The 14,121-nt window shown below is 38.0% G+C and overlaps 1 protein-coding gene across 1 annotated transcript in view; it reads right to left on the bottom strand.

Annotated features, from left to right (window-relative positions):
- The window catches only part of KCNB2 (potassium voltage-gated channel subfamily B member 2), a 397,881-nt gene that overhangs the window by 359,891 nt on the left and 23,869 nt on the right, over positions 1–14,121 (bottom strand). Inside the window, exon 2 of the mRNA XM_528164.9 lies at positions 6,973–7,644. Coding sequence (XP_528164.4) covers positions 6,973–7,551 — 579 coding nt within the window. The 5' untranslated portion in view covers positions 7,552–7,644. The remainder of the gene's footprint in view (positions 1–6,972; positions 7,645–14,121) is intronic.

Below are 14,121 nucleotides of genomic sequence, written 5' to 3'. Positions count from 1 at the left end.
TTCTCTGTAACATGCTGGGGCAGGGGTGGGGGAGAAGCTAAATAGTAACAATATAAATAAACATGGATAAGACAATGAGCAACCACCTCCTTGAGGAATCAAAGCAATTTCATGTATTTATTAGATGAACTTTCAGACTGAAGTTCCACTACAGAACATAAATGCTTAAAAGTAAACAATATGGGGTGGCTACCTGAAGTCCAGGTATATGCTCCATGGGAAATTTCCTATAAACTCTTAGCATTTGGAAAGTATTTGTTTGTCTTCTTCCTTTTCATGATAGATAAAACTCAGGTACGAACACCTAATCAAAAACATTATTCAAACCCTTCTAGAGTCTTCCAAAGTGGACAGTGTTAAATATTGCAACCTTCCTTCATAATAACACTTACGCTTACCTAAAAGAGTAGATAATTTATTTTACAAACTTTCTCACTTGAAATAAAGAAAACAAACCCACTAATAATCAAAGCAGTGTATATAAATTTTCAAAGCCAGACTATGTAAATACTGTTGATGTATTCTATTTTGTGATAACACTAAGTAATATAGAAAGAACTCCTTTTTCAACGTTGAAAATGATAATTAATGTATTTATTGAGGTTTAAAAAATAAAGCTTGAAAAGAATCTGATGTCTTTTAATATTAATGAAAACTAATGATTTTTCTAAAGAGATGGAAAAACTGCTTGGAAATTAAGACTGGCCCTCTTCAGATGCAACCAAGAAGCAAAGAGGAACCAAAAAGTGCATGATTCTTGGGTAATTTACTTTTTCAAAAATATTCACTTGCAAGGTGATGACTTAGTTCATTGTGCAAACTGGGACACTTTGAAGAGTAAAAAGAGATGCTATTAATAATTAGACTGGGACAAAAGGCATTAGCCAGGACTATCTCCATAACCTATGGCGCCTTAGGTCACAATGGGATGTGGGGGTATGAGCTTTTTATGACTTCCTCTTCTTTTCTTGCCCTTCTCTCCCATGATCAAACATGGCCAACTGAACAGAGTGATGAGTTTTCAGGGCAGCCTTTCCGGGAAAGCAGAGAAGCATGGATCTAGAAATAGGATCGCTGCAGCTAAAAAACAGAATATTTGAGACATTTAAACCAAAACTCAATGGCGTTTTCTATTTTAACTGTTTTATTTTCTTATGCCTTATTTCTTTCAGGTTTATGACCTGTTAGTCTTCATGGATGATACATTTTAAGAAAGGAAAAAGCAAATCTTCAAGCTAAACCTCTGCAGATTGGCCAAGTTCTTTTAAACTCTATCATCTCCTGTTAACATCTCTGAACTCTTATGCTGTGTTGTTGGAAGAACACAAACTGCTTAATCTGTACAGATGAGATGCACAGAGGAAAGGGAAAGAAAGGAAAATGGTAAACCACCAATACAGAAACAGTGTGACTGGCATGCTAATTAGCCCACTGCAGATAAGAATGAGAGTACTGCGTAGTACACAGAGGTGCCTCAATGTAGAGGAGAGCACTGCACGGTACACAGAGGGGCCTCAATGTAGAGAGCACTGCACGGTACACAGAGGGGCCTCAATGTAGAGGACAGCACTGCACAGTACACAGAGGGGCCTCAATGTAGAGAAGAGCACTGCACGGTACACAGAGGGGCCTCAATGTAGAGGATAGCACTGCGTGGTACACAGAGGGGCCTCAATGTAGAGGATAGCACTGCACGGTACACAGAGGGGCCTCAATGTAGAGGATAGCACTGCACGGTACACAGAAGGGCCTCAGTGTAGAGGGGTTTCTGTGTTGTTCACACTGCATCACTTCATGTTTTTGGCTCATTTGTGGTTTTAATGCCTATTGTTATATTTTCTTATCACTAAGATGGTCATCAGAAAGCTAAACAAAGAGTGTTATACAGCCCAAGCTGTTCACTTGGCTGGATCTCCCTACAAGCATAACATGTGAAAGTTCTGTTCTTGAACTGAAAGAAAATCATTTATGATTCTGTTCCAATGCCTTCCTTCATTTTTCATTCAAAGCATTAGAATAACTGATCCATATACTATAAATAGAATGAGAATGTTATGTATTTTTTCTTCCTTGATAAGTACACAGGAGTTTTTGTTTTGTTTTATTTTATTTTTACTATTTCTGTGGCTTGAAAGGCCTACACTCTAATTTAGTTGGAATAGGGGACTAGTTCTCAAGGAGTTATCAACAGGGCAACCAAACAGGTACCAGCATCTAAGAAACTCATAATTTGGACCCCTGGCTCTGTGGAGAGCTGAATTTCCAAGCACAGACTGCCCATCTGCCACCAGCAGCTCCCGACTTGATCCAAGGATGGCTAAGGTCTCCTGGCCCTTCAGGTGCCGCACTGCACCATGCCAACGACAATGGACCTGTGGATGTGTGCAGGGAGTAAGATGCAGGCAGGAAACGCGGTCATCTCCTTCCCTCCGTCCCATGCATTTTCAGGGGGAGAAAACTGGTGCTAGTGAGGAGGAATAAAAAAACTTACGTAGTACCATCATTTGTGGCCCTCTGAGCTCCATTTTTCAATTTAACTTAATTTTTCTCCTTAGGGAGCTTTTGATGAAAAAAAGTGTTGAAATCTTTCTCTAGTCAATCATTCCCCCCTTTTCTTAAGCTAAAATAAAACCAGTTCCTGAGGGGCACAAGATATGCCTGTATGTGTCTGTGTGTGTCTGTGTGTGTCTGTGTGAGAGAGAGAGAGAGATGGAGAGAGAGCCTGAGAGAGAGAGGAGGAGCGGGGAGAGGAGTGGGGGAAAGGGAGGGAGGAAGTGGTGGCTACAGATTAATGAGGAAATTGAGGAGTGGGAAGCAGATCCTAAACGATGCCCCACTTGACCTGTATGCTTTCCTGAAAAAGCTGCTGGGTGCTCTCACTGTTTGGTTCAGATGAATAGAAATGTGTTTCCGCAGATTTTGCCTCCTGCTGTTCTTATCCAATAAGGGCTGCTTATGTTCTAGCTTCCTGACCTGACACCTGAGATCAGCCTGTTGTCTGGCACTGCCCGGCACACACATCCACTTATGCTCTTAGAGTGAAGCTTCCCTCAGAGGACTCAGCCATGAACCCAGGTAGCTGGATTTGCCAGAAACCCAGCTGATTTCCTTTGTTCTTGACCTTCTTAAGACATCCAAAGTGTGGGCCCTGTGTGGTACTGATGAGTCTAGTTTCTTTCAGATCTCAGGTGGGCTGTGCTACTTCCTGATTGTTGTTTCATCCCGAAGGCTGAGAATATTGCCTGCCACAAGACCCATTTCTCAAATATGCTTTTAAACACCTCTTAGACTGAAGTCACTATATGCAATATTTACAGGGAACTAGCAACTGCAGTTTCTTTGGGAAGAGGCCAAGGAAAAAAGAGAAAAATGTTTCCAGTCCAGAGACTGACTAAATTGCCCTGGCCTGGAAGAGGTACAGGATCAAGTCAAATTCCAATTTTTGCCCAGGAAACTGGCAGCAAGTTGAGCCCTTTTCTTCCCCTTGCACGATCCTATGAAAGGCACACTAAAACCAGCAATTCCTGTCATGGTAACCCAGGGAGTTGTTCCAGTCATGCCCTGGGCCCATTCAGCTGAGCCACACATTCACAAACCATCTCAAATTTAAACTGTGTACATTATTTCTATATGAGGACATGTACAGTCACCAAGATACACTGACAAGAGTCAAAAATGATAGAGTCCATCATACAGATAAAAACCTGTGTCCCATTGCCAAATCACACCATATCCCAGAGAACTAAGAAATAAGTATTTCTATTAGCCCTGTCATTATATTTTGAATAGTACGACCATATTTCATGGTTTTCTATATATGTGCAAAAATGTTAATTTGTTAAATGTAATATTTCAGATATACCACATTGTTAAATGCTGTTTTGGCTTTTTTTCAGTTATTAATACACCAGAACATCCAAGTAAGAGAAGTGGCTCCTTATGTGACACCAGGGAACATGTTCCATAGGAGTTGACTTGTTATTGTCAGAGAAATACCCAAAGACAAAAATAATAGGTCAACTGACCTTGTAATAATTTTTTATATCATAGGGGATGCATATAGCATGGGCTGAACAATTATTACTTAACTGATTATTGAGTATTTTATTTCGTATCAAAGAATAGATATTTTAGCCTGTTATGCAACACCTGACAGAGAGGGTCAAGTTTTTCCTTCCATACTAGGGATCTGGCAAATAATCTTAAGAGCTTTTATACTTTCTTCATTACAGGAATCTATTAAGTTATATAAAAACCAAAAGAGAAAAACACAAGAATATTTTCAATAATATGAAATCCCAGTTAAAGATAAGAGAATATTTTAAGAATATTTTTAAATTCTGGAAAGAATGGAGTGTCTAAGTATCTACTTTAATGTGTGTGGCACACATACAGCATATGTTCAACTAAATTACCATACTGAATAAGCAAAAACTGGAAAGGCAAGGTCCACAGATATTCTGCTTTAAAGCTATCTTACCTCCTCAGCAAGTGAGGACAAACACGAAGGTTCCAAGCATTCCTACACAAGGGCTTCACAACATAGAAAATAGCCTGATGTACCCATACAATAAAGTAAATAGTGAGGGCTAGAATATCACCCTACTGCAGCTGTAATATTACTACTTTTTCTTAAGTTGTGAAAATACTATCCACACATACCTGCATTACCACTTCTCTCACCAAGAATTACTCCAGAAAGAAAAAAAAAACAAGTTATAGGACTCGAGAAGAGTACAGGAAAAGGTAGTGGTTTATATAAGACATCACACAGAGCCATTTTAAAAGGCTCTAAACCTCAGACAAATGAACAATAATTTCACTAAACTACTATATAATCAAATGTAAATACTTTCCATAATATTTCACTATTCAAACAGAGAGGAAAATGTAGACATATAAATAAACAAACATAAATCCTGTATGGAAATTTAGTAAAGAATCAACTTATAGTGAAGATTTACTTAGCTTGATTAACAATGTGGAAACAAATATACCATTTATAACTACATAAAATTTTCCAAAACCAATGTCTTTGGCTGCTGGGTAGAGTTTGTAGGCAGATTTCTTGTCTATACATACAGACATAATTTGAAGCAAATTTAAATAATATGTTGGATACATATGTAAAGGTCTATTGTAATAAGCCATGGTCATAGTTACCTTCTTAGAGATTAAGAAATGGCTATTTCTTCTAAAATTTATAGATTAAATGAACTCCCTTGTGTAGGAAATCAGGTTGTTGACCTTATTCTATCCTTGTGAGAAATTCTTCAGGAAAATATACATATATCTTAAATTTTTTCTGTAACAATACTTAACTTTAGATATAGGTTAATAATGTCATTATGAACAAGTAAACCACAGTAACCTTTCAAACTTTCTTTGACTTAATTGCTTTATTTTTATATAGTTGGCTAACTTTCTCTGGAAATTTTGATGGAACAATGATTTATTCCTTAGTTGCCTAAAGGCTTGAAAGAATTCATTTAACACCCACAATACTCACTTAAATCCAGAATCTGTCTCATTCATTTTCAAAATTCACTCCATATTTTTAGTAGTAACTCGAGTATGTACCTAAACACTTGATATTGGAAAGAGCAGTAGCCTTTCTCAATCAAAACCCACAAATGCGGCACATTTTTTTTTTACAAGTAAAATGAAAGTAAACAACTTATCCAAAACTACAAAAAAACCTAAAGTCTTCTATTTCCCACGAAATATGCATTTCTTTGTTATACACAACAGATATCATTTTATTTCACTTAGGTGCATGTCCTGGCTGGAAAGTTAAATGCCTTTAGAAGTCAACCAGAAAGAAAATCAAACAAAAAGCAGTTTTATGATCATTTGCATTAGCTGATTATTTATGTGCTATAGATTATCATGTAGAATCTTAATTTCCAGTCAAAAATCTCATATGTTCTATTATAAATTCTGAAATCATTACTGTTCACGAGAGAAGATTTTAGAAAAAAACAGTAAATCAAAAGAATTCATGTGAAGACACACTCTTCCCTTCTCCATTCCGTACTCCATTTTCATCCATTACGCACAAAATGTCAATACTATACTCCTGCAGCTAAAGATGGCTTTTTGAATTTTTACTTATCATTCATACTGCAATACAGAACTAAATATATGGAGTGAAAATTGGTTTGAGCTAACCTTGGAAGCTCTAGATAAAATTAGACAAACAGAATCATGCAGTTGAATTACATACTGGAATTAGTGACAAAAAATTTACTGTGAGATTTAGATATATGCAGTCACAATGGGAAAATATGAATTTACCTTCATTTTAAGCAAATATTTTATGAACTCTGATACATGGTAATACCTCAATTGTAAAAAAAAAAAATTTAACAGTCAGAAACATGCACTGTTAAAGGAGGCCTCAAAAGGGGAGGTACGTGGATGCATTCTGGACATTGACTCATTTTTTACACAGCTTAATAAAACAGTCCCTTCCTCATGTGTGTGGCACTTGCCCTCTGAGCTACCTGGGGCCATGCTCTCCTCTCTTCCCTTGAACCTCTACATAGCCAGGCTAAGAGGTACCTCCTCTCCTTCCAGTGACAGTACCTTCCCTTTGTTCAAGATGGAGCTCAGGCCCTCGTCTTCCACAAGACTCAGTGCCTGATGGGTCTGAGCTAGGGCTTTCTCCTCAACCTCCAAGTCACCAACCTGATACAGCGCCAGGAAAACCAGGACTCTCTTTCATCCTCTGTTGCCCAGGCCCCTTTCTACAGACAATAATATTTATGAAAGGGTAATGCCATTTTATGTCATTAACCAGGATGAATGACTATATTGGACTAAATAAGATTTTGGAAAGGATTTTTTCACTGTCTGTGTAGCCACACTTTGTTCTGTGTTACCAAAACAGTAAAAAAACTTATACTCTCTAGAACGTAGGTAGCATCTTTTCTGACCACACACAGGCAAGCAATACTATGGGTTTCATACCTTTGCAGCCACTGATGAGTTAGGTTTCTCCAGCAAGTCCCACAGTTTCTTCCTTTTATCAGGGCAGCAGGTATTATCAAACTCTTCTCCTTCTCGCTCTCGCATAGTCTCTGCCTCTCGCCTCAGTTCTTCGTTCATTTGTTCTTTTTTTTGATGATATCTGGCCTGGCAGCAGGACTCCAAGTAGATCTCATCAATCCCCCAGTAATCAAGTTCTTGGCCAAATGAAAGTGCACACATTTCTTCCATCATATGGAGTTTCCCGGTCCGGTAGAAATTTAAAATGGAAGTGAAGGCTCCTGGATGCCGATCAAAGAAATACTCGTTCTCGTTCAGATTATAGTCGTCGCACACTTCCAGGAGGCTCTCGTGTGTGTTGCAGTCTCGAAGCTTCCCCAGGCGCGTCCTGGGCAGCCTGTCCAGCGTTCTCCACAGGACTTCGTGGTTGAGGCCCCCCACGTTGATTTTAACTCTCCTGGAGCATGTTTTGCTCCGGATAATGTCCACAGGCTCTGGAGGAAGGGAAAGTGTCGACCTTGAAGTCTTCCTGTTTAAGCCCGGGGGAGCCTTTTCTGCCATTTTGAACTGGACAAAGCCGCAGAGCCAGGGTCCTTAAAAAATGAGGTCAACTGAAGCAATATCCCTCTGGGGCAGGCATTTCCACTGACAAAGCTGGAAGAAAGCAACAATCACTTGGTTACTTGCATTTTCCTAGAGTGTTTCTGTTCTATGGGATCATTCTGTTGTTACAACCAGAAGGTACAATATTAACGACTGAATACAACCAGAAGGTACAATATTAATGTCTACATACTTTTGGAGATATGTATCTTTGCTTTAGGATATAGGAAAGGGGGAAAAGACAACACAGTGTACTACACAGAAGAGGTTGTGTATTCAGTGATATATACCTATAGGCTGGCAACTCCCAAACATGTCATGAGAGACCTCTTTCTCAAGCTGCAGACTAAAAGATCCATGTGCTTGATCAACTCTTTTTTTTGAGACAGGTCTCTCTCTGTGACCCAGGCTGGAATGCAGTGGCACCATCACAGTTCACTGCAGCCTTGATCTCCTGGGCTCAGATGATCCTCCCACCTCAGCCTCCCAGGTACCTGGGACGTGCCACCACACCTGGCTAATTCTTATATTTTTTATAGAGATGGGGTTTCTCCATGTTGCCCAGGCTGGTCTTGACCTCCCAGGTGCAAGCAATCCACCTGCCTCAGTGTTCCAAAGTACTGGGGTTACAGGGTGAGCCGCCGCACCTCACCCTGATCAACTCCTTCTAGATAAACCACAGACATCTTAAGCTAAACTGACCAAGGTGCCAGTCTGCCCAACCAGTTCCTGATCATTCTCCATCTCAGATTTATGGCCTTCCCCACCCCATACCCAGTCACCCTCACTAAAACTCTGTGAAATCCTGATCCATCCATCCACATCCAAATAAGCACCAAGTCTTAGCAATTATACCTCCTAACCATTGCTTAAGGCCTCCAACACTGTTACCAAGGTTCCCATTACCACAATGCTGGTTCGAACTCTCAGCATCACTTACTTGCTTAGACTTCTTTTCCTTTCTTTCTTTTTTTTTTGAAATAGAGTCTCACTCTGTAGCCCAGGCACAATCTCAGCTCACTGCACAATCTCAGCTCACTGCAACTTCTGCCTCCTGGGCTCAAGTGATCCTCTCACCTCAGCTTTCCAAGAAGCTAGGACTACAGGCTTGCACCACCATGCCTGGCTAATTTTTGTATTTTTTTTTTTTTAGAGACAGGGTCTCACTATATTTCCCAGGCTGGTCTGAAATTCCCAAGCTTAAGCAATCCGCTGGCCTTGGCCTCCCAAAGTGCTGGGATTACAGGCATGAGCCACCGTGCCCAGCCCTTGCCTACACTTCTAATACAGCCTTAAATTGGATCCCAAACTCAGGTTTTGTCCACCTAAAAACCATTCTCCACATAGCTATTAGAATGCTCTGCTAAGATACAAATTTGACCTTGCCACTCACATGCTTTAAACTCTGCAAAATGTCATCATTATTGGAATTTTATTTTTGAAGTCCTACCAGCACTTTAAAGCCTAGTTAGTCCTAGTAGGTCCAGCCTCCTCTCCACCTTCACTTTTCATCTTTCCCTCATCATTATATTCCAGCAATCCCAGACTGCACACAACATTCCCTTTTAAGCTCCTGGCCTTTCCATACTGTGTTCTAGAAACATTTTTCTTGTTTCCTTCTGACTAACTAGTACTTGCTTTTCAAGACTCAGCTCAAACCTCACCTTCTAGAGAAAGCTCTCCATAATATTCCCACTCTGGGATCATGAAACTTCCACCATACCATTGCAACATACCTTTCCCATAGTATGCTGGGAACTCTTGAGGACAAAGAACATCTTCTCTATTATTACATTCCTATCACCAAGCACAGTGCTTATACAGTGTAGGAGTTTAATAAATATTAAACAGTTAATCCATTCTTTAATTATTTTCCACAAGAGAGCTGACAAAAGTAATATATGTGGCCAGAAAATGCAAAAATGGAGTTATTGGGATCAATTATTTAAAACGCATCTGTGTTTATATGTTATGTGTATATAATATACATCAGAATGTGTGTGTGTGTTGTGTGTGTGTGTGTGTGTTGTGTGTGTGTGTGTATTCTGCTTCATGGCTCTTTTCTCCTGTGTGCTAATTCTTTAAAGCATTACTGCTCTTGTAGTCCCTCTTATTGATCTGTTATTCTGATCTGCAGCAGCAAGCATCTTCTTAGTTATCTTCCCCTATAATGTTTTTGCAGAAAATCATAGAGCTTCAAGCAATTCATCCAAAATACCACCTTTAATGTAAAACATCATGTTTCACACAGTCAACAGCTTATACTAAAGGGAAAAACTATTAGATTTAAGAGGTCCTTATAATTAGAACTCTCTTCTAGGATACACACCAATTTCTGCATGCCTCTGGCTTCTTCATCCTGCAAGTTAAATTTATTTATTGTTCTGGAGGCCAAAGATTCTCTTGAATGAATATAAGTCAAGGTAATGAAAAATGTAGATGGACTATATAAGAAGTACTTTAAATGTGGCCAATAAATATACTTGCAGCAGGAGTTTTTTCAACTACAGAGTTACAGGAATATTTTAAGCATATATATATATACACACACACATTTTCATCACACATGACAAAAATGCTTATCTTTACAAAAATAAGAAGCTCTATAATGATTGACTAAGCAACTTAAATTCTCTGGGCTTGAATTTTCTAATCTACAAAATAAAGATAATAGTATCTATTTCATGTACAGTATTATGATGATTAGATGAGATTGTTTATGTGAAATGCTCATTACAAGGAGGTATATCTGAATAGAGTAAGAATATTCATATTTCTCCCTAAAGTTTGGTTTCCAAGCACTGAAAGAAAACTAAGATTAAAGCTATATTAGTGTCTATTAAATAAATTCTAGCTTTTAAATTTTCTCTTTACATATATGTTCTGTCTTTCCCATTGAATTATAAAGGCAGGCCTGGGATTGTGGGTCCAAACTTTTCTCTACTGAGCCCTCAACCCACACATAACAGGCACCTCATAGCATCTGTCTTTGGCGCCACTGATGTTCATGTTCTAACTTTATATTCAGGTGATGATGAACTATATATATATGTTAAAAATTGAGCAACACTATCAGGATGAGGCAAAAACAGCTGAAAATATTAGAGATGGGGCAATTCCAGTGATTAATCTGAATGTGGAGTCTCCACTAAATAACTTAGTTGTAGGTACACTGTCATCTCAACAATCAATCATTGAATTGTCCACATAAATAAACTGCGAGCTGATGCATTTTGAATTTGAATACAAATAAAAATAAAATAAATGTACTTTTTGAACACCATGTTTTATACTAACATGAAGAAGATAAATCATTTTTTAACTGATTATAATATCAGATAAGAGGTTTTCCAGGAAGAGAACTAACTCCAGAATGACACAAATATCTCATATTTTTGTGGCAAAGGCATGGTGTGACTTGCTATTTTGAAAAAGTCATTAAAAAAGGAAATGCTATATCATAGTCACTGGTAAGGTCACTATTTGTCTTAAATAATTTCACGTGCATTGTGTATAGTGAATTTTCCTTTTTGTAGGGTGTGTGTCTCAAGAGAAGAGAGGTCATAAGACTTAATTTTCAAAATATCTTCTTCACTGATCAAGAACTTTCTATTATAAGAGATCCAGTGTTGATTACAAGTCCCGCAATAAAAGACAAACTGAAATTCAATGCCCTTTCTTCATAGCAGGGATAGAGAAACTAAGGGTGAGAAAATGGCCTGTTGATTTGATTTTCTTAAGACTTAAAAATGATCTGCTCTTATTATTGTTACCATGGTTAAAAGATTTTTTATTCTCCCTGGGCAGAATGTTCTGCTTGTTACCTGATAAAGAGTGCAGGCTCAAAGGCATAAGTTCCTGAGCAGTTGAAGAGCTATGAATAGTGCTCCAAAAGTTAATCAAGCCTTCAGAATAAGCCCATAATAAATGCAAGCTGCAGAGCATCAGCCCTGATCAACAGTGCCTTTGAAACTCACTGAGCCTTTCTGCTTGCCTGCTTGCCATTTTCCCTTCTATCTCTTCTTCTGTGGGTTTCTCTTACTTTCCCCCATGTCTGTTAACGCCACATGCTACCTTTCTTCCTTTGCTTTCCCTCCTTTCCTGTCCTGATCCCTAGATCTTTCTATCCTCACAGCCACTTAAACAAGCACAAAACCAAACTATTTTTTCAGACTTGTACATACTTCATTAAGTTTTCTGTAGCCAATCTTAATACAGAGGCCTCCTAGGCTGAAAATACCTTCCAGGAGATAAAAACATCTAAACAGAATTGGAGGTCATATGGGATCATAAAAGGGGCTCTGTCTGAGGCTCAGAACACCTCAGTTCCACATTGCCCTCAATTGCTAATTGAACTTTAATTTCTTCATCCATTAAGTGGTAGCATGTCCATGCCTAAAATTCTTTTATTTCTTATGACACTTAATTTTTTCCTTTCACTGTGATTCTGCCCCTTTTACCTCCCTATGCCCTCTAATCACCATCCTTACTTTAGATAGAAATAAACTTATCATGCTGCCTCACAGTCAATGAAACATTTTCCATGTCTAGTTTCTTGAGGAAGGTGGTTTTCATATTTCATTTCAAGAACCTTTACTTTAATATTTATCATGGCTTGAAACAAACTACCTTCAGAACATCATGAATGTTTCATTTATTTTATTTAGTGTTTAGTTGATTTTCCATCCTTTAACTTTTCATTTTACATTTATGTCCTTTTCTGCCATATTAATTTTACTTCTAGCAATGAATCTGCCAGTTCCCTGTGGGTAAGGGTATTGTGTTTTACGACCCTAGAGTGTTCGCAAAATTTATGTTTTTAATTTCCGTAATTAAAGTGGATATGATGTTACATTTTCTCACATATACTTTCATAAGTGAATTTGTCTATCATAATGATTTTTTACCCCATAAAATTAATCATGTAGTTCAATTCTGTATATAAGTATAATATAAAATGCAATAATTCAATGCTTAAATTGTGTAGATATTATGCAACTGTGAATAATTTATAAACATAAATTGTCAGTATAAACAGAAGACACTTTTGTTTGAGACCTCAGAACACATGTTTTCATGTCAAGGGCAAAATCTTAGTGAATATTTTCTTTTGGCAGTTTGTTCATTTATTTCACCTCGTTCAATCAATTGAAAGTTAAGCTTGCTACAATCAGTCAGCCAGTGCAAATGTACTCACCATCCCTTCACTACTCTTCTACAGAAAAAAAAGCAGCTCTGTAAACAATAAACAACAACAAACATTTGAGTTTTGCACAGCTGCACCCTGCTTCTACAGCAGCGTGGCATTATGCTGCCACCCGCTCAGGGCCAAAACTGACAAAACACAACTTTCTCATCATGGCATCCTAATTACAGCTTGAGGCTCCAGGTTTGGAGGGGGAGTGGGGTTTACTATAGTCTCAAAAATACTAGCATTATGTCATACACTTGACACTTCCTTCATGGAGCCAGGCAGGGTAAGTCACATGTGCGATCCTGTGAAGATAAAAAGCAAACCTTTCTAAAGTTGTAAGTGATGTTTAACATTTCATTTTTGTGTTGCTAGAACATGCTGAGCAGGCACTGCAAACAAACATCTCTGAGACCTTTAAGTCTGTATCACTCCATATATAGCTCTAAGGCAATTTCTTAAATTTTCATGTATAGCATTAAGTAGTAAGTTTCTGTAGAAACTCTGTTTCAAAGAACCACAAGATGATTTGCAGTAGATATCTGAAGAGAAAGGCATTGTAACTGTTAGCTGAAGATTAAATCAATGTATATTTTTTAATTCTATTGTTGGCTGCAATTTTTAAAAGCACCTCCAAAATTTACTAATAAAAACCAATAACATTATAGCAAGTTAAAAACTATCATTCATATATATATATATATATATATATATATATATATATGTAAGATCCTGGAAATTTTCAGCTATTCTAAGAAATTCAACAAAACTGCAACCTGCATTACTTTAGAACCTGGTCAGAAATATTTAATAAATTTCATACTGCTTATTATTTTTTAACACATAAAGTTCTAGAAATAACTGAAATGCTGTCCTTGTCCTTAGAAAGTGGAAGGTGACATTTCTTTTCTGCAATCAAAGGCTGCTAATATCAATTTGTTCCTCAAATTTAGCACAACTATATTCTCCTTAGTTTAAAAAAAAAATAGAACTTTTTTGGGAGGCCAAGGTGGGCAGATTATGAGGTCAAGAGATCGAGACCATCCTGGCCAAAGTGGTGAAACCCCATCTCTACAAAAAATACAAAAATTATCTGGGAGTGGTGGCGCACACCTGTAGTCCCAGCTACTCGGGAGGCTGAGGCAGGAGAATTGCCAGAACCTGGGAGGCAGAGGTTGCAATGAGCCGAGATTGTGCCACTGCACTCCAGCCTAGTGACAGAGCAAGACTCTGTGTCAAAAAAAAAAAAAAATTAGAACTTTTATCCTTGACATAACCGATGTTTTTTTTAGATACACTCAGATGAAATCCTAAAAGCTTTCCTTTCAGTGGTCAAA

This window comes from Pan troglodytes, chromosome 7, assembly GCF_028858775.2.
Source record: "Pan troglodytes isolate AG18354 chromosome 7, NHGRI_mPanTro3-v2.0_pri, whole genome shotgun sequence".
Lineage (NCBI taxonomy): Eukaryota > Metazoa > Chordata > Mammalia > Primates > Hominidae > Pan > Pan troglodytes.
This window is presented reverse-complemented; position numbering and strand designations above follow the sequence as displayed.